General features: G+C 50.3%; 1 protein-coding gene across 1 annotated transcript in view; it reads left to right on the top strand.

Moving 5' to 3' along the window:
- Positions 1-25,415, top strand: part of USH2A (usherin) — a 474,416-nt gene extending 449,001 nt beyond the window's left edge. The window contains 8 exon segments of the mRNA XM_054576584.1: positions 10,692-10,901; positions 12,799-13,037; positions 13,688-13,896; positions 16,822-16,998; positions 18,303-18,386; positions 20,306-20,550; positions 23,485-23,706; positions 25,326-25,415. Coding sequence (XP_054432559.1) covers positions 10,692-10,901; positions 12,799-13,037; positions 13,688-13,896; positions 16,822-16,998; positions 18,303-18,386; positions 20,306-20,550; positions 23,485-23,706; positions 25,326-25,415 — 1,476 coding nt within the window.
- Positions 25,416-26,877: the final 1,462 nt, after the last annotated feature.

Below are 26,877 nucleotides of genomic sequence, written 5' to 3'. Positions count from 1 at the left end.
TACAGTCAAAGGAAGCTGCTGACCGATGCAGGTAGAGAGAGCCCAGCCCAGCGCCCAGGGCCATTTGCCGAAAGGAAATAGGAGCCTTGAACAGCTTACCATGACCAGAAATAACGAACCGCTAAGTCACCAGGAATGTGGGGAGCAATTCAATGAGGACGGTGATTACTGGTAATGTCCGAAGTGAGAAAAGAGTATTTCAGGGCAGTAACGTATGGGACAAATTATCTCATGAAGTTAGCAAACATTAAAAATACAGATTCTCGAAAGGTTTGGAAAAATACAAATCCCTTATCCTTTGTTTGACATTCTCAACCTAAAATCTCTTAAAAACAAACATTTTTTATCTGGGTTTGACCAAACTCATGTGGCAACAGAACCCAATCTAAACAAATTTGTGACTATTTACAGCATTCATTTATCCCATTGAATGTGAATATTTATACATTTTGCTGCAGAAATACAATGTTTTATTATAAGATGATTCTGGGAACATTACAGAATATAGAGTATATACATTTTACTACCTTTGCACAATCTAAAGAAGCAAAACCATTTAAAAACACACCAGGTCCCCAGGTTTAGGGTAAGGGTTGTGATTTATGTCACAAAGAAAATGCCTGTCAATGCCACAGTCAGGGAAAGAAACCCGTAAGAAACAGCCAGAACGCGTGTGGTGTCCTTGGTCTTGTCATCTTTACTGAACTGCGGAAAGTTACCCCAGACCCGTCTATTCTCCAGTGTCTGGTCTCCTTTGCGAATAAAAGCGCCCCCTGGGAGAGACCTGGATGGAGTGTCAGCACGAAACCTCTGGCCTCTAATCAGACGGAACGAAGCGACCCTCAGGTTCGGCAGGCAGACCGGGGTCTGGGGCTTCTCCCGCCTCCTGCAGCGCCGCTGAGTTCAGTGACTGGCCACGTGGGCTGTAGAAGTCTCATCTCCGTGTTCTAAGGAACGGTAAACTCGAAGCATGTCTCTTAGCTCCAGTCCGCTGTCCCTTCAGGAGTTGACGATGGACCCACATTTTAGAGGGGAGGCAAGTGAAGGACCTCAGGCTACGCTGTCTCGTTTGTTACCTTTATTGTCCACCCTGTGTCGGGTCCTCTTCATGTCCATTCCGGCCAAGTGGGAGTATTTCATTTGCTTTTCCCAGGCAGCTGATCTCAAATTTGCATTTACTAGCTAACCCCATGTTGTTACAACCTAAGAAGGATAGAGAACGACGGGGGAGGCACTAGCCTATCAGCCCCCAAACCCAGTTCTTACAAGAATTAGTTTGAAAAGTATAGATAAAATGCTGAAGCAAATGGACTAAAATATTGGATGTATTTCGCCTGTGTAAATGCTGAGTCTGTACAGACCCCGACTAATCTCATAGAAGTCATTTATGAAAAGAATTGATTTCCCTTTTACAAAAGAGCATGTTGTCTTTGAGATGAAGTTGTGTTGCTCACACACCCATCTGAGGGCTCCTCGACCTGCACGTCGCCGTGCAGAGACGCCCTCGTTGCCCTGGATGCGTCGGCTCACCCAGCACCCGTCGGGGATTTGACTCTTGTGGTTTTGAGGTAATGCATGCACGCGCAGGGGCTAAAAACCCAGAACTGAGATCCTGTTCAGAGCTGAGGACCCTCCCGTCAGAAGGACAGCGATGGCTGGCAGCAGGGCAGGTGGCCAGCCACACGATGCCTGTCCCCAGCCCCCTCCTGCACGGCCCTGACAGAATATTGACACATCCAGTAGGATTTTTTCCCACAGACAATACTCCTTTCTATCGTCCACCTTTTCAAAGTTAGGCTGTACCAGTACATACAGTATAAACCTGCAGATTCCACGTGGGGAAGTTGTTAATTGCTCAGCAAGCCCTTGGAGGCTGTGATCTGTCCGCAGGCTCCAGGGGGCCACCTGGGCGCGAGGCCGCGCCCCGGGAAGTGCGGCTTTTTACCTGCGGGCGGCGAGCTGAGGCCCAGGAGCCCCGCAGGCCTGCATTCGTACTTGTCTCTCGCCTAAGGCGGTGACTCGCCACGGGTTCCTGGGGACCTGCCGTGCCTCCCCCTTCCAGTGAATCATGCTGTCAGCGACTTAATTAGAGTTCCTGCGACTTGCCCACTTTGACAGCTTTTTGCGATAAGCACCCGCGCACAGGCAGGGTCCCTAAAGGCTCCTGGGGCCTCCTGACTAAGGGGTGGTCAAGGAGCGGCAGGCCAGCCAGGGGGCGGGGCGGGGGCGGGGGCACTCACGCGTGGGGCTGACCTGTGGCTGGCGCCGTCGGAGCCGCCGTGTGTCTGCTCCGTAGTAGGTCCGCATCCACATCTGCACTCAGACCCCCACGGAAAGAAAGGCTCCCCAAAGTCACCTGCATCGTAGGTCCTGTGGAATTACCCAGCCAAGGGCGAGGCCTGTTTTACTTACTCCCTTTATTCTGTAGGCTGAGTATGTAGTAACCTGTCACTGTTCACCACTCATCAAGTCCCAGTGTACACCTAGCGCTAGGACGGGGGATGGAGGCCGCAAGTCCCACGCTGGACCCCCAGGCGCCCAGAGCTTAGTTCATGAGATGAAGAAACACACCCATGGGCCACGTATCCATAAGAATAGGGATTTGGAAGATCCACGTGGGGGCAGCAGACCGGGGGAAAGAGGCACCCTCGTCTTCAGGGACAGCCCAGCCCGCACGGAGCTCTCCTGGCCACCCTCCCTCGTCGAGCTCTCTGGCCAGGGGGCCGGAGGGGCACGCTGGTCCCCTGGCACTGAAGACTCAGGCCCTCCCACGGAGACAGGAGGAGGCACGGTCTTGCCGTCCCTGCAGCTGCGGGAAGTCCTCTTCCTTACCTCTCCGCCCCTGGGAGGGAGCGCCTCAAGCCTGCCTGCTGCGCTGTGCCTGTGGGAGGTGGGGTGGCAGTGTCCCCCTGCGTCCCACAGGGTCTCAGCAGGAGCACATGGCAGGCTCGAAGGGGCATTTGAAGGCAGTTGCATGTAAGGACTATTTATGGAGATGAGGGCAGGATTGGGAGTCAACGGGGACTAACAATAGCCAGAGCTGCTACCTTCTACATCTAAAGGGACTAAGGGGAGGAGCGGTTCTGGACCCCGCCAAGCGCTGCAGCCATAGAGAGGGGGAATGCAGCCTCGCCAAACCGGGGTGCCAAAGACGGGGTGCAGGAGAAATCAGAAAACTGGGCTCTGCCGTCGCGTTGCGAGGCAGACGGCAGGCTCGGCCTCACGGGACCCAGAGCAGGGCAGAGGTCGGACTGCGGGCGAGCAGCTTACCCTGAACTCCTCCATACTTCAGACTGGCCCTGCTTCTCAGTGTTGTCACCCAGTTGGTGGCAGTGCCTTCCCCACTAGAGTCTCTTCTGAGCGAGACTAGAGGATCAGCAATTTGCTGAAACACTAAGTAAATACGAAGGCTTGATAGAGGGTTGCACTTAAATACTTGGACTAAGGGTATATTTCCATTAAATTCAAAATACGTATCTTGGTCTAGATGAAGCAATCTTATCTACAGGAGGAAACAAAAAATGTTACCATATTTGAGTAAATCCAGGGCCTTCGATTGCAATCTTTAAGGAAATGACTGAGGCTTTCTTGTACATTGACTTCTCTATGTGTCGATGGATCTGATCATTACTAAGGTGCCTATACGTATCTAGGAAACTGCAGTTCTCTTCTTGATGCCTTGATATTGGTAATGGAAACTGGAAATAAATGTTTTTCTTTGAAGAATCCATGGAATTGTCCCAATGTTTGCTTTGCTTATACTTTGGGATGCTTTTGAAAAATTTAAACTAATAAGGCAAAGGAGAGAATGCCAGCTTATCTGCAAATTTTGATGTAGAAGTGACATTTCTGCAAAGCCAGGCTTCCATTTTTTCTAACTCTCAAAGTTGTGGAACGCAGAGAGAAACAGGCTAAACTCAGAGTTCTGAGAAGGGTTTTCTGTTGTTGATCCACAGCAGCAGTGAGTGACAGAATTGCTGTTTAGTCCCACTTTCTCTTCCAAAACTCTCTCGACTTTTTATAGAAATAATATATAATAACTATTTTTACTTATTTGGTGCTAAGAACTGTGTTAGAGTTTTACATGCATGAACTCATAACAGCCATTTGAGATTAAGGTTATTTCCAGTGAGAATCCTTGGAAATAAGAAGCATTGAGAGGGTGGTTAACATGCCAAAGAGACGGTTGATGAGTAGATGAACTCAAATTTGAAACTTGAGATTCAGGCTCCAAAGACTATTTTCTTGCATCACTCCATGGTTGCTCCAAATTGCATTTGCATACAGCTCTGGGACTTTCAAAAATCTTAATAGAATATTCATAAAGGTACTTAATTCCTACCCAGTTCTCCTTACATCTATGGAAAATGTATTACTTGTAAACCTCAGAGTAGCCCTGGGCAGCGGGCAGTGCGGTTCCTTCTGTGGAATCGGGGACCTGGACGATTTAGAAAGTTACCCCGCCAGTGAAATGGCGGGGTCAGAACTTGGGCTTAGGCTCTTGGTCCCAGCCCAGCAATCATCCTGCTGAGCCGTGGCTTCCTTGAGTCGCCCCACCAGGCGCAGGAACTCCTGACCCTGCAGAGGTAAACTGATCTAACACCCGTTTTTGTCCGTCAATTTTAAGTCAGATGAAGGCGCCCCTCCCGGGCCCCCTCCGTCGGCCGCCTGTAAAGTGCGAACCCCTCTCTGCTCAGCGAGGGTGTCTCGTGGTCCGACTTGTGTCTGCCTCTGCCTCCGTCTCTGGCCCTTGCCCTCTCAGCCCAGCTGTGCCGGCCTTCTTGAGAATCAGCCCCAGGGCCTTTGCACGTGCTCTTGCTCTGCCCAGAACGCCCTCCCTGAGATCTTCTGCGGCGGCTTCCTCCTCGCCATTAGCATCCCAGCTTGATTACCACGTCCTGAGAGCATTGCTCGCACAGCTCAGCCATTCTCTAGCCTGTCCCTACCTCCCGTATGGTTTATGCCCCGTAAGCTTCTCCCTTCCTAGCACGTGTCAGTACCTGTTCATTTTGTTTATCGACTGTTGGTCCCCACCAGGATGTCAGCTCCAACCGCGTTCACCGTTGTATTCCCGCCCACGGAACAGTGCCTGGCTCATAGAAATGGCCCAGTCAGTATCTGCTGACTTGAGGGGTGGTAAACAACCTTACCTAGTTAAGCATCCGGTCGTCCCTGGAGATGTTGATCATGGAGGGTGTGCGTGTCCTTAGCTTGCTCCGGCAGCTCCCCGTGGAGAGAGGGTCGTATCAGTTCAGGTAGAGCTCTCTGCTTAGGGCACATAGTAAAATTCTGGTGTGTCGCCGCAGCGCGGAAAGCCCCTGAGCACTGTTGGCCTCTGCGTCACGAGCAGCGCATTCAAGGCAGGAGCGGGCTTGGGGACGCTGGTGGCAGTTCCTACCACCCCACTTTGAGGCTGTTTCTGTGGGAACTGCTGGTCCTTGCACACTCTGCGACAGGCCCAGGCAGGACCTCAGACACCTGGGAGACGTGTCTGGAGTTTCCTTCAGGGGCAGAAGAAGGTGAAGAGTTTGGGGCTTTTAGGCCACACGCCTGTGTTGGAAGGGAAGGGCCTGCCACTTGCCAAGTGACACAAAGTGTTCTGTGCCCCTGATTCCTCGTGTGCAAACCGATGGCACTAGGAACACCGGTCTCAGGATGACTGGGAGAGTGAAATACGTTAACACAGACCACACACTTACAGAGCGCACGGGGTCAGCAAACTCAGAAGCTGTGGCTGTGTGTCCTCCGCAGGAGCAGGGCGGGGCTGGATTCCTGGCTTTGCGCACGGAGAACTGAGATCAGTGATGAAAAGTAGCATGTGATCAGTTCCAAATTTTCATAATCGTTGCTAAAATCCAGTCGAGGCTAATTTCGGTATTTCCCACTAATACGGAAACCAGTTTCTCCTCCCGCATACATTAGACGAGAACCAGGTCATCGTTATCGAATGACTCCGAAGAGCAAGGCGGCGTGCTTTTTGGCAGCAGCGACTGAAGACAGCCACTTCTCCAAGGGAAGTGTTCTGAAACCTCTTCGGCAGCTTGGCCTCTCTGAACTTCAGTCGTGCCAGTAGAAAGTCAGACAATGTCCTCTGGCCCCTGGGTCCCAGAATTCCATGAACATCACGACCCTTCTTGCCTGATTGAAAGGGTTTGAGATGAAAGGAACCAGGGACAGTATCTGGGCAAGTGCAACTGAAATGTATCCAGCGAAGCACCAAGCGAACAGAGATGCTGAAAAGGCCCACTTGACGTTGAAAGAAAATCAGTCAGGTAGCCCCTCGGACAGGTAGCTCCACGTGGCTTTTCAGCAAGTCATCGCCTCGTGGCCGCAGCCGCGGGGTCGCTCAGGAAATGCCCAGCCCCGCAATCAAGTCCCCTCCGACGCCCTGCCTCTCGCCGCCCCTCGCCTCGCGTCTCTGTCACCGCAGCTCTGGCGAAGCCCCCTTCGGCGCGTGGCTCTTCAGACCCACTCAGAAGCCGAGACAGGCTGCCCTCTGAAAGGCTGTGGCGTGAGCGCCCTGGGAGAAGGTGCTCCGAGGTTGCGGCTGAATTGATATGCTCTCGTTGATTGTATCTTTTCATTTTGTGAGGCGTAATGTATGAGCGTTGGAGAGCAAACTGCAGTGAGCGATGACTACCTACAGCCAAGGTCATAGATCAGGAGCCGCGAAAGAAACGGAAATTTTGATCGAATCTATTGAATTAGCTGTTGGCCTCAGCCGATACAGGTATTGGAAAGACCTTTTTAATATCTATTTGTCTCCCTCCTGGGAATGTGATAACAATCTCATTACATGCCCCCAGGAAACAAATAATTTAATTGTTTGCCTGTCACCATGCAACCTATTTACTCTCGTTATTAATTATGGGCAAGGCTGTTCATGTTGGATTTTTATTTATTTTGGGTGTGAATTGTCAGGAAAATATATTCACGTACTCTGATTTTTATAAACAACGATGTTACCTCCTACAGCTGCTTGGCATGACTATGTCCTCAGTATGGCTAAATGCTTTTTATCGTATTAGTAATCATCATATTCCACAAGGAAGCACGTTACAGAATACCCCAGAAGTTGCAAAGATCTTAAAAACTTCTCCATAGCATAATCCTCTGAGAGTCACTCTTGTAATTCAACTTATAATAAGCAGCGTGGGGAGAGTGCAAAATCTCAAATTGCTCCAAGGGCAAAGACAGCCGCTGCCACTTACATTAGGAGTAGACAGGTGAGAAGAGGTTTTCTGGTTTTTGGTTTTTTGGTGAAAGCTCACTGATTATTCCTGCCTTCCACTTTTTTTCTATGGAAAACGATAGCAAATAGGATACCAAAGAGACTCCAGCTGGATCCTTGCAGTATCGAAAGCATCCCTAAGCGGGTGTCCTCATCTTTCTCCAGACGTAGATAAGGAATCATACTTTATCATGAAGCATCATAATGCCTCAGACTTTATCCACACACACTCAGTTTATATTCCCAGTGATCATGTGAAGGGATCTTGGGATACTAACCACGGGACTGGCCTGTCAAGTAGGTAGAAGGTAGACAGGCAGGCAGGCAGACAGATAGGTAATGAATAGAATAAATGGACAAAAGCTAGATAAAGTGGGCATTTTATGTCTGTTCATAAAGTATTTTGTTTCTTGATTTTTTGGATCAGTTCATTAAAATTGAAATATCGGGGGCATGTTACTCGACACTTCCCCTGAAGGATCTCTGCTGCTGCTTCCTGTGTCCCTATAAAGATGGGCCCAAATCTTGAGGCCGCTATTGCTCAGTAGAAACCATCAGCATAACCTGTTCACATTTTCACTCTGAACCTCAACTACCCTTTAGTTCCTTAATCTCTTGTTTAGCTGGGCGGAGGCAAAAAATCCACAGCATCTTTGGGGTTAAGGACTTCCCCCTCAACAGAGGGAGACAGATAAAATATCACTGAGAGGTTCTTCTTTACTTTTCTTGGGGTGGTTTGGCTTCAGAAGCAGGGCCTCGTGGTCCAAGTTTTGTGAACTCCATAATGTTTATTCTCTGTCGGCCTTCGTTGCCAGAGAGGCTCATGCAAATAGGCCGATCCAGCCTTGCCTGCGCATGGTGATGTATAGGAATCTGGTTTTGATCTCATACTGATGGACTGCTGAAAAGAAAGACTAGAAAAAAGAGCTCTAGATGATGGTTTCCTGTCAAAGACAGAGACACTAGATCCGCCCTGCCTTCCCAGTGAGGGGTGGGGCATTTCCTACTGTCTACTTTCTAGAAGAGAGTATTTCTAAAGAAATACAGCAGAATGTTGTAATACAGAGATTCAAAGTATCTTAAAAATACCACAGATTGAATCACATTTGGAAATAGGACTTCACACAGTAGAAGTTCAGGGAGGTGTGAGACTTTGTCCTATCTGCCTACCTGAGCATTAAAACGCCTCACTAGTTTTTATGGCTCTATATCTGCATCAAAAAGGAGAGCAAAGGTAACAGCCACACTCCTGGGCTGGAACTGGGCTAAGCACCTTCTATGACCCACCCTGAGGTCAAGTCCCGCCTGCACTTTTGCTTCCTCTTGTAAGTGCTCCGTGATTAACTGACGGTTTGTTGACTTTTTATTGTATTACCCCTCGTTTCCTTTTCTTTGTGTTTTCCCCATCCACTGTGTCTGTGTCCTTAAATCACCAACCAAAGCCCAACTCTTAGCAAAGAATTAGGGCCCCTTATTTTGCCTACTTTTCCCAAGAATATACTCTTTGTAAGCCTTCTCACGCATTGCGTAATTAAAAATGCCCCCCTCCCCTTGCAAAGGTAGGGGCTCGCTCTTCTCAGTCCTGAAATCTGACCTCTCTGTATCGTGCCCTCTGACACTGACCTTGGCCCTTCCGGAGGGAACCGGGAACATAAAGCAGCTACAGAGGCACTTTGACGGGCCTCTGGCCTCCAAGAAGCCTGGCTCTCCCGTCGCTGTGTCTCCTTCTCTTTTCTTCCCTCTGCCTTTCAGGATCAACCTCCGTCACCTGATACGACCTGGGCGCGTCTGCCATCCCTGCACGTTGAGCGATTTTAACCCAGAATTGCAGGCATTTGTCTGTGGGCCCGTTACTTAACTTTCCAGATTCTCAGCAACTCCTTTGTGTTTGTGGACGGCCTACACAATGGAACACACAGTTTATTGGAAAGAGCAGTAAAAGTGTTTATCAGCAGAGTTCTAGGTTCAGCTCTCGAAATTTCTGTCACTTCGAACAAGAGTGACATTTTTGGAGTCTTAACCTCCTCACCTGCCAAAGCGCGCTAATAACGCATTCTCCAGCCACCCTACAGGGCTCTGCGGTGAGGGCGAAGCTCGCTAACGTCTGGTGAAGTGCTCTGTAAAGTGTAGAGTTTTTACACGTGAGTGATTATTATGCAAATGATGAGAGACTAGATTAGAACTTTAGAAAGAGCAAGGTCTGCTGTGGAAGAAGGTTAGTCATCTCTTTTAAAGATGGGGCTTCTGGCGGGCCTGTCAGCAAGGGGCTGGAGATGTGCACTTAAGAGCAATCCAGGAGCAATTCAACAGCAGAAGTTCCCCTTTTACAGAGGAATCCACCCTCCAAAAAATTAATGTATGGAACACTCACAGGAGTTGGCCTAGCTGCTAAAAAGCTCTCTAATGTTTATTCTCTTGAAGGTGTTATTGATGCCCAAGCAAAACAAACAAAAATGAAACTAAACTCTCACTGTAAAGTGTTCTCCTACAGTTATTTTCTAAATGTCTGAGATTTTGAAAGTTCTTCATGCATCTTTAAGACCACACACACCTAGGAAGTGTGGATTGTAGAGGCAAACACGTTTTCCAGGGGTGTCTTTAAAAGCTCAGGGCAAGTGTGGGTGGATGGGTGGTGGGTGGGTGGGTGATTGGGTGAGTGGGTAGGTGGTTGGATGGATGGGTGGGTGGGTGGGTAGGTAGATAGAAAGATATATAGAAAGAAAGAGAAAGAGAGAAAGAAAGAAGGAAGACACCAAATGAGGAAAAAAAAATTCCTGAAGTTAGACTGCACAAGATGAAAGCTTACTAAGGAATACTGGGACTCCTAAACACGGAGACAGTCTTCTTGTATTGCCATTTAGATCTATCATTCTGATTGATCACTGTGTAGTTGGCTGTTATTGGGCCTAATTTAACCCTATACACTCACACATCCATCTACTCTGTCTATTGTACCTGACATTCTACAAATTACTTACTCATGCAAATGATGACCTAAGGCAACCTTTTAGGATATTCGTGTTTAATTATACAAATAGTTCTTGATAAATGAGATTATACATCCTCCCATATGTTTATTTCCTCCTTGATGAAAGGAAAATCTAATTTTCATGCAGATTTGGTGGGGCCAGTGTTTAAGAATTGCTGAGTTTTACGTAGTCTGCAGAGCCACCCAGTTCGCAGAAGCTGACAGAAATCACGCCACCTCTGCACGGAGGCCGGTGGCTTTTCCTCGGGTTGAACCAGCCGCTGTGCTCGGGAAGCAGGGCTCCTGGGCGGCCCGCTGTGTTCACAGGGGCAGCGGCGAAAAACGAGGAAGGGCTCACACTCCTCCACGATCAGAGTTGCAAGATCAAAGGGTCTCGTTCTGTCGTTGTGTCCAGTTGTTTGGGTTGCCCACGTTCTGTTTCCGCCTGAGGTTACCCTGCTTCTGACCGGTCTCACTGCTTTCTCTTGGAAGGTCTGGGCTGTGAATTCAGCAGGGAGAGCGCCCAGCAGCTGGATGCGGTGCAGGACCGGACCCGCCCCCCCGGCAGGCCTCAGGGCCCCCAGGTTCCACGCGGTGTCCCCCACGCAGGCAGTGGTCAACATCAGTGCCCCCGCGCAGCCCAACGGGGTCATCAGTCTCTACCGGCTGTTCTCCAGCAGCCCTGGTGCGGCCGACACAGTGGTGAGTGGCCCTTGGACTCAAACTCCAGGACTGGTTTGTTTGTTTATTTTACATAAACCGCCATGCCCTTGCTTTTTCTTCTCCTTGGTCCTTCTGTCTCATCCGAGTGTTTTCAGTGGCCCTGCAGTGAACTTAGGGGCACAAAGATCCCCCTAAGAAGGAACAAGACGCACACAGAAAAAACGTCAGGGCTCAGGCAGAGGACCGCGAACGGCGGTATCAAAGACTCCGCGAGAGTAAGAAACCCATGACTTGAGAGAGAATAAAATCAAGCTAATTTAGGTAGAAAATGCACCTCGGACCTTAATGTTCTAGCAGGTGGCCTGGAGTGAGGGGCAGCGAGGTGGCCAGGTTGGCGATGTACGTGCCACTCTGAAAAAGAAAAAAATTAGAGCAGAGAGTACCGTTGGCATCCTCATGTCAGCATTTGAAAACTTCTGGCACATCCTGGAAACGCAGTCTTTCTTTTAGTGGCTTTGAGAAAGTTCTAGCGTCTTGGAAGAGACTGCAAAACAGCTAAGTCAGCAAAGGTGTACAGCCAAGGTTGGTGCGTTACCCTGCTCAGGGCCATTGGGGAGACAAGGTGGCTGTTCAGCGACACCGCCTTTCATACCAGCCGATGGCGGAAGGGTCACTAATAATCGACGAGACCAGCCCCTGCGTTATTGAAATGAAGAGTGTGAAAGCCTGTGCGTGGAAGTCTCTTTTCTTGTCCGTCTTCCATTCCTCGTGAGCAAGCATAGACTGCAATACTTCGTTCACGTAAACCTCATAGAGAAATTGCGCAGACCCCAGGGTGACACTATAACTTATTTAAGCTGGCTTGGGGGACAGTTCAGGCACGTGTGCAGAGGCCAGAGCTGGGGACTGAAACACAAGTGTGCAAGGCAGCTCCCAGATCCAAGGAGACCTCCCACCACATGTTCAAGGAGAATTAGCATACTTCCTGCAGGGCTTCGTGTTCAGTAACTATAGATGATGTAAATACAATCAGCCCTTGATTATCCATGCTCATAAAATGATAATCCTAATAAACTAAAATAATTTATATTTGGAGTGCATGGTATACAATTTTTTCCAATATGGATAGCTCTTCTTAATTATATGTTGTTTATGCCAATGTGAAAATTAGTTATCAGTTTCTGAAGACTTCTTTTCCAAAGCGTTCTTAATAGAACCACAGTGAGGTAAAAAATAATAATAATAATAATAATTTGCTCCAAATAAACCAAAAAGTTTATAATGTAGAAAGGATAATTGAGAAAATGACTGTGATACTTCATACAAGCAGCACCCTCAGAGAAAAAAAGATTATCAAACTCTTAAATATATATAAAATATATAAAATACACAATATAAACATATACAGATATATCAAATAAATATTCTAAGCTCTTGCATACCCAGCTCTAACCTGGATCTGAGGAGATTTTCAACCCCAAAGTTACATGCAAATCACAATGGCAGCATATGAACTTTAGTGGATGTTGAGTAGGAATATAATTCAAATACAGATTTCTTTTTAAAGACATCATTCTGAGGGTCATAGTATTTTATCAAAATGTTGTGCATTTTGTGCCATTTTCTAATATCTTTTTATGGTAATAAATACTGCATTCCTTGTGATTTCTATGCTGTTACGACCTCAGACTCCTACCTGACTAATGTAAATGTAAATGTAAATGTAATGATGCTGAATCATTACAGTTCTGCACGTCTCAGTCACGCCTCTCCCGGGGGTTGGTTATTCCTTGGGGGTGAATGCTGGCTGCATCCGCGGTGCATCTCCCTGACTGCCCGGCGCGGCGCTCTGGCCCCGGGAGGTGGGGCCCCGATGCACGCGGATCGCTGGCCTCAGGTCCGGCCGCGGCCTCACGGAGTCTCCTCCGCCCCGCAGCTGTCGGAAGGCCTGGCCGCGCAGCAGACCCTGCACGGCCTGCGGCCCTTCACCACCTACTCCGTCGGCGTGGAGGCCTGCACTTGCTCCAACTGCTGCAGCAAAGGGCCCACCGCAGAGCTGAGGACGCGCCCGGCTCCGCCCTCGGGCCTGTCCTCGCCCCAAGTCCAGACGCTGGCCCCGAGGACAGCCTCCTGCCAGTGGGCTCCCCCACTCTTCCCTAATGGTGCCGTCCTAAGGTAACTGACCGGCCAGAGGAGTGAATGTCGCAAAGGAAGCCATGCCTAGGGACATACCCGGCTCCCCCCTCACAACCCCCCCCCCCCCGCAAAGAGCTGCTTAGTGAGCAGATACCTGTCACTCATTAGACAAGGGCGTGACTTCAGGGGTAATGTTCCTCGCAAAGTGTTTTAAACTGTAGCATCAGCGACGGATAGAAAGGAGAACCACAAAGCTGTCTTCTGCTAAGAAGGACAGTGCCATGTGTTTGCATTCACTGAAGGAATTTCCTTCTCCCCTTGGTTCTCGAATGATCCATTCTGTGGCCTCAGCTGGGGCGGAACGTTCTGTGGTTGTCAGAATTTCCTTGATCTGATTTAAAATGTTGACATGAACCACTGCTTGAAAGAGCAGAGAAGTTATTTCACTCAAAATAATCAGAGAAGAAAAAGATTTTCTTCGGGAGAACGATTTTATCAGCCTCCTCTAAACAGAGAGAAATATTTTCTCCCTTCCAATGAGGAGGACCGGTCGCTGGGCTGACAGCAGCGTGCATGCACGTGGACGTTGTAAAGAACTTGTACTTCAGTGAAATCAAAGCATCTTCTTAGAAATTACAACCCTTTTCTCAAGCGAGCCAAACTAATTCCAGGGCCCATCCTTTTTCTAGCTATGAGCTCCAGCTCCGCGGGGCCTGCCCTCCTGACGCAGACGCTCCCTGCGCCGCCAGCCCGCCCCAGACGAAGCACCGGGGGCCCGGGCGGGCCGCCAGCCTGGGGGGCCTGCGGCCGTACACCACCTACGGGCTGCGGGTCGTGGCCCACAACGAGGCGGGCAGCGCGGCCTCCGAGTGGGTCAGCTTCACCACCCAGGAGGAACGTGAGTAGAAGGGGCTGCCCCCCGCCCCCGCCCCCAGCCAGGGAGGGTGCGGTGGCAGCCCAGCTAAGGCTGGTCATGAAAAGCGGAGGAAACCAGTGTTATAAGAGGGCAGGAGTGAAGGTTGAATTGCACTGCCTACCACTGAGACGTCAGTGAAGACGGCTATTAGGAAAAAACGCCTCTTGCGTTTAATTACCTGGAGATCCGGGGCGAGTTTAGTGAGCGTTTTCATGTTGCGATGGAGTACAACCCAATTTAGAAGAAGCTGATGAATGGGAAGGACAGACAGTTGAGGTGACTTTTTTTTTTTTTTTAAGTTTGTCGCTCCCTTTTTTTTTTTCCAAATTATATGGCATCATGTCCAGCATTTCCACACAGCACTGGCACATGGCGCCGTGAGGGAAAGCAGAGGCCACCTGAGTCCGGAAAAGGACAAGTAACTAATTAATCGAGGCCTGTGTACATTTCTATAAAATACCTGCTCATTAGATTTTATATGGTACATTTGTCTCTGTAGAAAAGGCAAACACAAAACATTAAGAATCAAGTACTTAGATTCCGCTACGTAATTGGTGGGCCCACTGGAAAAGGAAAACATGAATTCCCCTCGTTCAGAAGTCATAAGGAATCCCAACACTGAGCCGGGCATCAGCCTCAGTCCAGGACTCGGCACGGGCAACACACCTGTTACGTGCTCAGCTGCACAGGTAGCTCACCTGTGAAGCTGGTCCTGCTTATAACCCCACCACCCGGAAGCAACCTCTGTTAATATTTGGCATACTCTGTTCTTTAATACCTTTCCTGTAAGTTTTTATTACACAGTGGAGACCACCTTAGAATTAAAATTTTATAGTCTGTTTTTTATATGGGACATTATTTTATTTGCATTTCCCATGGCATTAAAAAAAAATCTTTAGCCACTAAGTGTAACGGCTGTGTAATAATTCCAGCCTCTGAATTGGTTGGGCATTTCAGTTGTCTCTAATCTTTTCCTTTAGAAATGTGAGGAATTTCTCTGTGAACAGTTCTTGGTTTGAACATCTGATTTCCCTCTTAAATTCAATTGTAACGTATGGAATTGACTGCATTGAGCACTATAACACTTGGAGTCTTTGGGGGCCTATTGCGAATCTGCTTTCCAAAAACACTCTCTCGGGTCCTGACCGCATCTCCTGTACTCGGCATGGTCCCTAGCAGGAGCAGGCGCAAACTGACCACGGAAACACGCGGCAGAGGTTGTGGCCGCGATTGAATGAGACCAGATGCTGCAAGTGAGGAGGGCACAGGAGCTGCCTCCAAACCCGCGATTTCTGAGTGTTTTGATTGTTTGGGTACTCATTTCCTCGGGAAGATCTCCAAATCCTGAAAGGCAAATAAAGCTCCCCTCTAGTTTTATACGACTTACAAGCCTTGCCTTTATTTCCTCTGTTCTGATGTAGAGAGAAGTGGCAATCCCTTGAACTAAGTGACAGAGGAAAGCCACAGACAAATGCCCCCTGCGATAGTGGGCAAAATTCGTGTTGGCAAACCAGATATTTAAGTAGGGCTTGATATCTCTTGCTTTTGTATTTGCCGAAAAAAAATAATTATGGCTTTATGAAAATGTCTCATTTTTAAAGATAAGACTTACATTTGTCTTCATGGTTGAATCTGATGATCACAAAAGTGTAATTATTCCTTCTTTTGTTAAAGTGACTGACATGAGCAACAGATAGGTTAATTTTTAAAGAAAAAGGATACCAAATTTATTTCCACGACTCAATTGTTTTTTTTCTTAAAAGCCAATTTAGTATATAGACGGATCTTAACACTGTTACAAATGTATTGGTTACCTTGCAGAAAAGGAGATCTCATGAAGTCAGTTTCTTCTGACTTGATACAATGATACGGGATTGCTTCATTTCTTTCTACGAAAATTATTCACTTAAAAGATGAGCCTCAGTTAAGGATTCTTTTTTCCTTTGTTCTAGTAAAGGAGCTGCAATGTAAAAGGAGAGCAGGCCTGTAAAACACGCACAGCATCGCCCTATACCTGATACAACACTTAGGAGGCCTGAGCTCGAGTGTGCACTAAGGTGCTGTGCTACTGATCGGTTAGCCAGGGCAATGGATTATTACACCCGGGATGCTATTGGCAAGGCTTTGTAACTATCTCAGAAAACAAACTAACGGCTCAAGAAAAAGCTTTAAAAACAAACAGATGACAAACGCCCATAATTCACCCTCTAAGCAGTTGGCTTTGGAGGGGAAAAAATATATTAACTTCATCGAGTCCTTGGGGCTTTGTAGCAATAAATATCGATTTGATATGAAAAGTAGCTGTCTACTGTAGTTAATAGTGTTGAGGATACTCCACCTGCTAAAAGGGGGAAAAAGCAACAAAATATGAGCTACAGGGCTATGTTGTGAGCAGAACCATTATATGTGAATAGTTTTATTTCATAAGACACCGCTCTCCATCGGTGTGGGGGGACATGCAGGTGCAATATTGCTGCAAAAGCCGTGCGCGCATGTTCCTGCCGGTGTTTTCTCCTCCAATGCCCGTTTTTAAAAACACTGAGGACAACACAAAGGATACTAGCAAGGCCCCCCAACATTTTTTAAAACATTTTTTGAAGTTTTTGTTTCGTGTGTGTTTTTAGAGAGAGGAGAAGGGAGGAAGAAAGAGAGGGAGAAAAGCATCCATGTGTGGTTGCCTCATGCACACCCCCTACTGGAGACCTGACCACAACCCAGGCTTGTGCCCTGACTGGGAATCGAACCAGGGACCCTTTGGTTTGCAGGCCGGCACTCAATCCATTGAGCCATTCCAGCCAGGCCAAAATATTTTTTGATGCTCATATTAAAAAAAAAAAAAAAAAAAAAAAAAAGCACACCCCCGCCCTCAGAGGCGGGCCTTTTCACAGCGGCCCCCTCCTCCCGCAGCGCCGCAGTACCGCGCGCCCCCCTCGGTGGACGGCAACCTGACCGCGGTGTGCGTCGAGTGGGGCGGCACCTTCCTCCTGAACGGCCCGCTGCGGGACTTCGTGCTGACCGACGGCGGCCAGCGCCTCTACTGCGGCCCGGACACCGCCCTCTGCCTCCCGACGACTGCGGGCCAGAGTGAGTCCCTGACGCCTGTCGCTCCGCGCGGTTGCCCAAGTGGTGGCCCGCGGAGCCTGGCCGCGCACGTGTCTCGGGGGAAGCGGCCCCCCCTGGCGGCAGTTTCCACGATGTCCCCTGCTCGTGGCTGCCTGATGCACTGATGCTGCGATGCAGGGAGGGTTGCCCCCGCGTGACACCAGCGGCCCCTCGCGGAGACCAGCCTGGAGCTGGATGGGTGGGGGTCCCAGGAGAAAGTGCTCCCAGGGCAGCCGGTGGGAGCCCTGGAACAGCGCATTTTCGGGGGCCCCCAGGTTTTCCCGACGGGTCTGAAGCCCCGAGGGCAGCCCCGTGGGACAGCGGCCCCTCCAGCTCGAAGGACCCCCGGGGAAGGGCTTCCCAAACCTGGTGGGCGCCTGGTCCCTAGACAGACAACCACCCTTTCTCCCCCCTGAAACCGAAGTCCTTCTCCCTGTTGAATTGTGTGTCTCGCCTCGGTTTGTCTGGTTTTTCAACTGAAATGGAGAAAAGCTTTTCAAGATATTAAGTATGTTCGAATGATCTGTGTGACACAGGGCCAAGCTGTGAGACCATTTTAAGCGAACTGGGTTCATACAATGAACTAATCAGTGTGTTGTTTTTTCATTTCCTTGAAAATACTACTTATTTTGGCTACAAGCACAGATAAACAGTGAGCTCCGGCATTGCCCTGACGCTATTTAACAGTTATGAGTGCAAGTTTTACGGCAGTGGAGCTACACTTCTTTGCGGTCGCAGCTCCCGGCCCCCCAGGCTGCGGCAGGGAGCCGGCTGGACGCCGGGAGACTCGGGCTCGGCTCCCGCCAGGCCTTGGCCATCTCCCTTCCCTCTGGTCCCTGGGCCCCGAAAGCGCTGTTTAGGTCGCTTGATTTCCGAGATCCTTTTTGAGCACTTCTGCTTAGGAAGAAACGGGGTCACTGCGGGAAACAAAGGTCACTGTAAGTTTTAAAGGAACAGGTGTAGCCCGTACGCAGAAAAAGATGCACTCCATGTATCATCCTTTCTCCTCTGATAATTTTTACTTTGTTAAATAAGCTCTAAGCTGCTTCTGTTACATATATATTTGTATATGTATATGTATATATATATATGTTATTAGTATACTAATTATAGCTACTTTTCTTGATAATCGTAAAATTAGAAATAAGTTCGCATATGAGGTAAAAATCTCACCATTTGCCCTGGAAACCTGTTTTCAGGCTTTTTCATGCTATGACATGTTGTCCTTCTCAAAGTGTGCCCACTGTGCGGAGTGGCGCATGGTGAGCCACTTACTCCCTGTGCAGCCTTCTCTTTCCAGGTCACGTGCACGACAGAGGAAGGGAGCGTGAGGACGCCTGTGATCCGGTTTGGCGCGTCTGCTGGGCCGGGTAAACACTTCCCTCGCGCTGTGCCTAGTGCGGCACCTCATTTTCTAAAGAAATGTGTCCTGGTTTGTTTGTACATACTTGTGCTAATAGACTTGCATAGACTATTGGAAGACATTGTGTTCAGTGCTGTACAGAATTTTCAAAAGTCCTCATGGAACTGACCTTAGGCAAGGAGTTAGGATAGGCTGTGAAAATGCCAAATCATGGACTTGCAGGTGCAGAGAGATTCGACCCTCCTCTCCTAAGCACAGGTTCTGTCCGTCAAGAGCTATGCAGAAGGCTTTGTTTCTCAAAAAAAAAACCCTATTTTTTAGGGAAAGTCGAAAGGAAGAGATCAGATGAAGAGAGAAAACACTCTCATTCCAATCTGTGTTGATCGTGATAATATTCCAGGGTAAAATGGGGAGTTTGGGGAATTTCTGCCTTGTATCGGCTATAAAAGGTTAGGATCAACCATTAATGCCAAGCATGGTAGCTGAGGAGATGGAGCAGTAATTTTTACAGAGCAGCTTTTAAATCGAGTTCTACCCACAGATTTTGACTCTAATATCTGCAAAACAACAATTTCAAAGGGTACGTTAGAAAAGTACCAAAAAATTTTTTTGAGAACACAGTTAGGACTGATGCCCTGTGTTAAATTCCGGTTAGTACTGTTATATCAAATTTGTATGCATAGTTGGGACCCTTTTTTTTTTTTTTTTTAATAAACGTGCCCAAACATTCTGAAACACAGGTGAACATACATATTGTCATCAAGGATAACGTCAATATGTACAATAATAAAATTAGTGTATTTTTCCAGGCTTGTCATGTCTGGAGGCCAGGTACAGCTCCCTGCAGCACCGAGCATAGCCCTGCCCACAGAGCCCACCTCCCTGCACTCAGTAGCGGCTGTGGAATCCAGCAGAGCACGTCTGAGTTAGAGTTTCCCGGGCCCGGCTCAGATGTGGGGTCAGCCGGGGCCAGGAGCCTGCCCTTAGACAAGCCCGTCCCAGGGACCCTCATGCAGGGGACCAAGGCCCCACATCCGGCAGAACCCACTGATGGGCAGGGTCCTCTATTTTTATTTATCTATTTATTTTTACTTACTGATTTTAGAGGAAGGGAGAGAGAGAGCCAGCGATGTGGTGTTCCACTCATTTATGCATTCATTGGTTGCCTCTTGTATGTGCCCTGACCGAGGGTTGAACTTGCAGCCCTGGTGTATTGAGGCGATGCTCTAACCCACTGAGCTCCCCGGCCATGGCAAGGATGGAGGCCTTTGAACTGATTTTGAAAAGAAAAAATCCCGTTGATGAGAGAAGGAAACTTTGAGGATTGTGCAGAGTTATGCAAAAGTCTAAGGCGGAGTGTCCAGCTAGTGTTCCTAGTCAGCTTCAATTTTTCTATTACTTTCCTCACGTTCCTGTTCCCTGCCCGGAGGCGCCTCCAAGCAGGAGCGACAGGTGAGGCTCCGTCCCCGCCTGCTGATCCCGGGGCGCCTTCCTTTCCGGGGCTTCCTTCAGGCGGGCGTCCCCAGGCGTCCCCAGGCGTCCACTTAGGCCAGGGGCCCACTGGGGCCATCAGATCGGCTTCTGGGGTTACAGCCCTGCACCGCAAACACACACGCACGCGTGTGCACACACAGGAACTCAGCTCCTGGAAGGGACAGCCCAGGTGTGGTTTTGGTTTAACCACAACACACGCGTCGGTTCCTGATTCGAGGCCTTGGGACCTGCTGGGGCTCGGGCAGCGCTTCGCCTCCAGCTCTCCAATGGAGAGGGGGGGAGCAGAGCCCCAGAGAGGCAGAGCGACTGCGCCTCCCCGTGCCCGAGCACAGGCGCAGACCGGCTCCCTGAGACCCCCTGCCCCGAACAGCAGGGCGAGAGAGCACAAGCCTGCCCTCAGGAGTGACACGGCCCGTGTCCCTGGCTTGGCAGGCCTGGAGCCGACCACGCCGGGAGGAGAGCCGGGGGCCGGGAGCGGCGGCGTGGAGTTCTACAGCGAGCTGTGGTTCGTCGCGCTCATGGCGGTCCTGGGCTTGATCTTGCTGGCCATCTTTCTGTCCCTGGTCCTGCAAAGAAGAATCCACAAGGAGCCCTACATCAGAGAGAGGCCCCCCTTAGTACCTGTTCAGAAGAGGACGTCCTCACTGAGTGTCTACCCGCCGCGGGAAACCCACGTAGTAGGTGTCTAGGGGGCCCCATTTCCTATCGTGAGACTAGAAAATGTGCTTTTGTTTAGAGGGAGAGCTTTCCGGAGCCGTGGTAACAACGGACTAGATGGTAGTTGGGTCTGACCCAAGGTGCGGACCAAGGGACGCTAACTCTAGAACATTCTTACTTTTGGCTGCACATTCGAATCACCTGGTGCTACAGACTAAACGCTGCCCCTCCCCCGAAATTCCCATGTTAAACCCTAATCCGCAGTGTGAGGGCACCGGGAAGCGATTAGGTCATGGGGGTCACCCTCACGAACGGGATTTCCTGCACGAGAGGCCAGAGCAAGAGCGTCCCCCTTCCGTGAGCCAGGGAGAGGGTCCCCACCGGGCCCTCGGCAGCCAGCACCTGGAGGTTGGGTTTCCAACCTCCAGAACTTGGGAAGTAAATTCCTGTGGTTCCTAAGCTACAGTCTATGGTGTTTTGTTACTAAGACACACGGGAAACTTCTGGGCCTTATCCCAGAAGTTCTGATTTCATCGGTCCAGGGTGGAGCCTGGGGATTCACCTCCTCTTTTAACTCCAGAAAGTGATTCTGGCGTGCGCCCGGCGCGCCTATTTCCACTCTGTGTTGTGAGGCAGGGGACAGTGGCGAGGAGTCGTATAGGGACGTCCCCTGGGAACTCACAGGTTATACAACCGTGCGACTTGGGGGATCAGTTGTAAAGGGCGAGACAGGGAGGGACTGACCTGCTAGCAGTGCCTGTTCATGCCCTGGCCCAGGGTCCCCGGGATGGACGGCTCCTTGTAGCCCTGGTGCACCCGCGCCCAACACATGTGGTCAGGCCAAGGTCGGAGGGCGAGGGTCTCACAGATGGCGTTGCAGGGGGGTCGTCGCCGAGCAGTCGGGGAGGTCAAAGGTGACTGGATCGGGAGGTGCACTCAGGTGTGGGGTGCGCCCCCTGCAGAGGGCAGGCTGCGTCGCTAACCCCGCCCCCGCTGCACAAGGCTGCTCTGCGGGCCTGCACCTGCCCGAGCGAGGGCCACTTGCTCTGCAGTCTGCACCGAGGTTCTGTGTGAGCTTGTGGCCCCGGGCGACTGAAATTCGGACCCCCAGTCCCCACGTGGGCAGTTTTTCGGAACAAGCAATTCCCTGACTCCGACTGGCTGTTCTGCAATCCAACTTAATTCCGAGTCTGCCTGGAGACAGTGTCAGGGCCTCAGGTTTTGGGCTCAGCCCCTCAAGACTGCCCCCTACACCCAACTTCAGATGCCAGTCACAGGCCCAGGCACAGACTGGAGGTTCCAAAGGCCTCCTGCGGCTCTTGGTTCGATTAATACGCTAGAGCGGCTCACAGGACGCAGAGAAACACTAGATGGCCGATTGATTGTAACAGGGCGTAACTCGGGAGCAGCCCGGTGGAGGAGGTGCACAGGGCGGGGCCTGGGGACAGGGTGCGGTGCTCCCACGCCCTCCCCAGGTTGCCGCTCTCCCTGAACCTTCGGGTGTTCACCCGCCCAGCGCGCCAAACCTGCCCTTCTGGGTTTTATGGAGGCTTCACCACCTGGGCACGATCGATTAAATCAGCGGCCACAGCGAGTGACTCAGCCTGCAGCCAGGTCGGGGGATGGGACTAGAAGTTCCAACTCCCTCCTCAAGTGTTTGGTCTTACTGGCCACCAGCCCCTCCTTAGGTGAGGCCCAAAAGCCACCAAATTAGCATAACAAACGCTCGCAACACTTGGGAAATTCCAAAGGTTTAGGAGCTCTGTGCCAGAAATGGAGACAGAGACCAAAATGTATTTAAGTCACTGTATCACAGCCGCAGCAACGTGAAGCACAGACGTCTCATCAAACTGCTTAAGTTTCAACACTTGAAAAAACGGAAATGAGGGAATAGTAGCCTTGTCCGCCTCCAGAGCCCGCCCGTTTTCCAGGACACAGCAATGAGCAGTCGGTGAGCCCAGGACAAAGCTGTCCCGCCCAAAGAGCAGGCCTGCTGGGGACAGGCAAGGGCAGCAGTCGCCCTGCGGGCCGTGGTTTGGGGTTGGTGCAGGACGCAGCCACGTGCAGGTGCGTGTCTGTGCATCTCAGGACCGCACGGAAGTACGAGGACGGGATGCTGTCATTGGAGAAACGCTGAGCTTTGAGATGTTCCGAACACTGACCGATGTCTCCCTATTTGTCCGCAGTTTGACTCTGTGGCTGACGTGTCTGACGTGTCCAGCAACGTCACCCTGAAAAGCTACACCATGCACTTCGAGGTGGCTGTGTGTGCTGCGTGAATGCATGGCCTTTTGCATGATGTGTCGATTGTACAGGGTAAAGCAGGGAGGCTTCGCTGTTGGACCAGCTAAGGCAGAGCACTCTGAGGTTTAGGAGTAGCTAGACTCCTCATTCCAGGCCCTAATTGGACTCTAGGTCCTAATCAGAGCGCCTCTGTGCTTCTGCTGTTAGGATCAGGCCTGACTTATTTTGGAGGCCGGGTCCTATAACACGGGGAGAGATGTGGAACAAGACAACAGGGAGGGAGCAGTCCGTTTCCCTGCACAAATCCGAGAATGTCCAAGCGTAAGTGTGAGAACAGACGTGTTCCCTGCGTAGGAACCCGGGGAAAAGCCGGTGGACGGGCTGCTCTGGGCGAGCGGTGTTCCCGAGAGAAGCTGTGTCAGGAAGGGGTCTTTCGTCTGCCCGCCTCTGCGGAGCAGCCAGCCCCGCGTACAGGGAGGTCTGAGGACCAGTGCCTGCACTCTCCAGGTGCTGGGAACCCTGGCGGGCGTCCGACTTAGCTGTTACTTCATCGTTCTCGTCTCCACCCAGACGCTGGGCCGCAGTTGAGTGCTGTAGGAAGCAATGGAGGCAGCGTTCCCTTTATTGACAGTGTGTGACGCACGCTCTTCTGTCCTGCATCCAATCCCCTTTCTGTAGCCCCTTGTCACCAGCAGTGACTTTCTCTGCAGGGGTTGGCTGACACCAAGATCCCACACTCTGGGGCGCGCGTGAGTCTCAGGAGCAACCGGAGCATCTCTGTCCTTCGAATCCCGAGTCAGAGCCATCTCAGCCACGCCTATTCCCACAGCTCTCTGCACAGCAGCGTCAGCCAGCTCATGCACATTCAGGACAAGAAAGTCTTGGTCGACGACTCGCTGTGGGAAACCATCATGGGCCACGACAGCGGACTGGTGAGTGCGCCTCTTCCCCTGAGCCTTTGCCGAGCGCGCAGGCGGCGTGGCGCCTCGGGTGCCCGACCGAGGCCGCCCACAGCCCAGGTGCGCCCCTCTGACCAGCTACCCGAGCATTTTGCTAGTGTCGCTATGATTGACGAGGAAGATAGAAACGTTGTCTTGTTTTTTAGCACACAAGAGAGCTCAGAAAATAAATTCATGAGTAAATAAAGGGACATCGTTGAGCAGAGGGGACTGGAAACATAACTGGCCTAAAACAAGGCATGAAGGACAAGCGTATGTTTTATTATACAGGAAAAAAAGAGTGCAGAAGCATCTTTTCCTTCCTGTTTATGGTTCGAGAAAAAGGGCCTCCAAGTGGGCTCAACAGTTCCTTTCCTAGTAGCTCAAATCATAAGGGTGCTCCTATTTATGAACGTCACCTTTCTCAAACTCAGTCCCGTGGGCACAAATAACTGACTCTGAAAGTTAACCTCCTTATCTGTTACGTGCTATGAGCCCCTAGTGACTGAAACGCATAAATTCCTCCAGTTTCCCCTCCCCGCAAACTTCTTCATTGTGCCAACTACCTAGACTTCCACTGGAGAAACGTATCTTTGGGGCAGTTAAGTAATAAACAGAGCGCCAGCTGGGAGCCTCCTCTCAGGGAGAATTCTTCACCCCCTTTTCTTTCACTGTCCTGCTTCTGGACTCTCTCTGTCTCCAAGTCCTAACTTTTCCTTCGCTGAAAAGTCGCTGCCAGGAAGCCCTTCTTAACTGAGGTAAAGTCGTAGTTTCCAGGCTCCAATCACAGTGAAGAAATAAACTACACAGTCCTCCTGCCTTGTTCAGGATGATACGTTATGCAGTATTAAGTCACGGGCCTCCTCGATATTAATATGACTATTGGATTCCACGATTTCATTCCAGATCTAGTTTCTAAATGGCAGGGATAATTACATGAGTTGAAACATGGAATTGTTAACTGATCATATTGGATGAACGTGCAAAATGGCAGTTTCACCCGGTTCAGCCTGACACACAGAAGGCTTAGATGCATGTCCTCACCCACAGACACAGCTGGTCATTGTTCTTTAGAAAGGGGATCTTAAAAACGTCTGGCTGCACAGCCCCTATTTTCCACTGTGACACTAGATGCCACTTGTGCTTGCTTTCGACAGTACTAGTAAGAGGCAGTGTGCAAAGTGATACAGTGTCTGCTTCTGAATTGCCAATACTTGGCAAATTATCTGTTCCTTAGCATTACTAAACCTCGTCGGTAAATACAAATGCAGTAAGAGAGCAGGAAGCAATGGAGCAACAGAGCTTCCATTCTGGTTCTTCCACTTGCCCTTTGAACTAAATCTTAAATATGTATATTGTTTCCCCCTTGGCAACCCAGAAAGCTGGGGCTCGGAAAGACGCCGGTGTGGCAGAATGCGGTCCTCAAACGACGTGCGTTCTGGATGAGCCGGTAGTTCAGGGTGCATGCGGAGTCCTCCTTCCATTGAGGGGAATTTCAGGCAGAGGGTCTCAGGCCACACCTCGCAGTGCCGAGCCTGGGACACGGCCCGTGGGACCGTAGAGCCGTCAGTGGGTGGCAGGCGCTGCGCTGACCGGGCCGCCTGTTGTTTCAGTACGTGGATGAGGAGGACCTGATGAACGCCATCAAGGGCTTCAGCTCGGTGACGAAGGAGCACACCACATTCACCGACACCCAGCTGTAGCACACGGGAACCTGCAGAACGTGAGTGACGCTGGGAGTGGGCTCTCGCCCGCCCCCGCGCGCCGACCCCACACACTGCGGATGCTGAGGGCGCTGCCCGGCATTCTGTAACCCTAGCAGGAAATGAGAATTGCTGCTGGCCTTGTCCCTCCCCAGTAGAGGTCTAGGGAATGTTGTTTTTCTGGTTGTCTGAAATGAAGGGTCCCATCCCTGTGAGGACACTTGTCCTGCAGAGGCTAAAACCATGGCGCTTTCCCCCGGCTCCGCGCAGCAGCAAGGCCGCGGGTTAGGCGAGTGAGCAGCAGTGGTCTCCAGCAGGCCCCAGTCGGCGCCAGGGAGCGGAGCCAGTGGCTCTAGTTCCCCCGAGTCAGAGCACGACCCCCCCACCCGCCGCGAACAGAGGTCCGCCGGGCCCTGTGAGGTTCTGCTTCAGTCCCGGCCGCAGGCCAGGCGGGGTCCCCGCGAGAGGAGCCCCGCGCTGAGGCCGTGTGCCGGGCAGTGGGGTATGCTCAGTGCGGTGCCGACAGCAGCTCTTCGCCAAACCTCTTGACAGAGCTTCATGTAAAGTTACAAATAAATGTCTCTTCCTAACGGCCCTGGACCCTTGGAAAAGGCCAGGTAAGTGCTCAGATTTTTGCTTTAATTTTCTTACTTGCCCACCAACTTTAACAAAGACACAACAGCTCATGACAACCCTTCGCAACGCCGAACGCCTGCTCCCGCTCCCGCCCCCGCACTGACCAGGCCAGTGAGCTTTCATGCACGTTCATGGCCCCTCCCGCCCTGTTTTTGTTGTGAGAAGAGATAAGGAAGCTCCTGTGGGTGTACTTTAAACAGATAGCTAACTGTTCTGAAAGGAACTGAAAACACACAGTCTTAATCATTTTTATTTGACTTAATTGATCAATAAATACAAGAGAATGGTTGTGAAACCACTGGTAAAATGGTAAACTTTAAATCATTTATTTCAACTGCACTCACTCAATTTCTTGGAATGGGAATATATACATTTTCACCAATACATGCTTAATGCTTTAAATTTACAATTACCCTATTTGCAGAAATTTGAAAATCTTTCCAAATCTCGAAAATCATGCCAATTAAATGAAAAAAAAAAAAAACCCTGAAAAATTCATTTATTCTTACGATTTAAAATATATTCAAAATAACATTTTAACAGCAGCCAAAACCTTTAACCAAAAATTCATAACTGTAGTCTCATAAGTTGACAAAAAGGCCACGCTCTAACTTCAGCCTCTTGATTAGTAATGCGGGCGGGGAGGCACCGTGGACCCGGCTGGTGTGGCTCTCCCTTCTGGGCACTAGCAGCTTTGTCCCTGATGATGATTTTTATTTCTTCTGTTGCAACACAGACAACTGCTCTAACTTTAAGGAAGTCTAAATGGACATTGGGCATGTAATATTTGGGATGCCTGCCAAGATTTAAGACCCCCTCGCCCCCC

The sequence above is a fragment of the Pteronotus mesoamericanus genome, unplaced genomic scaffold, assembly GCF_021234165.1.
Source record: "Pteronotus mesoamericanus isolate MK-2021 breed Mesoamerican mustached bat unplaced genomic scaffold, CSHL_Meso_final contig_347, whole genome shotgun sequence".
In the NCBI taxonomy this organism is placed as follows: domain Eukaryota; kingdom Metazoa; phylum Chordata; class Mammalia; order Chiroptera; family Mormoopidae; genus Pteronotus; species Pteronotus mesoamericanus.
Note: the sequence above shows the minus strand (reverse complement) of the source record. Positions and strands in the feature narration are given on the sequence as shown.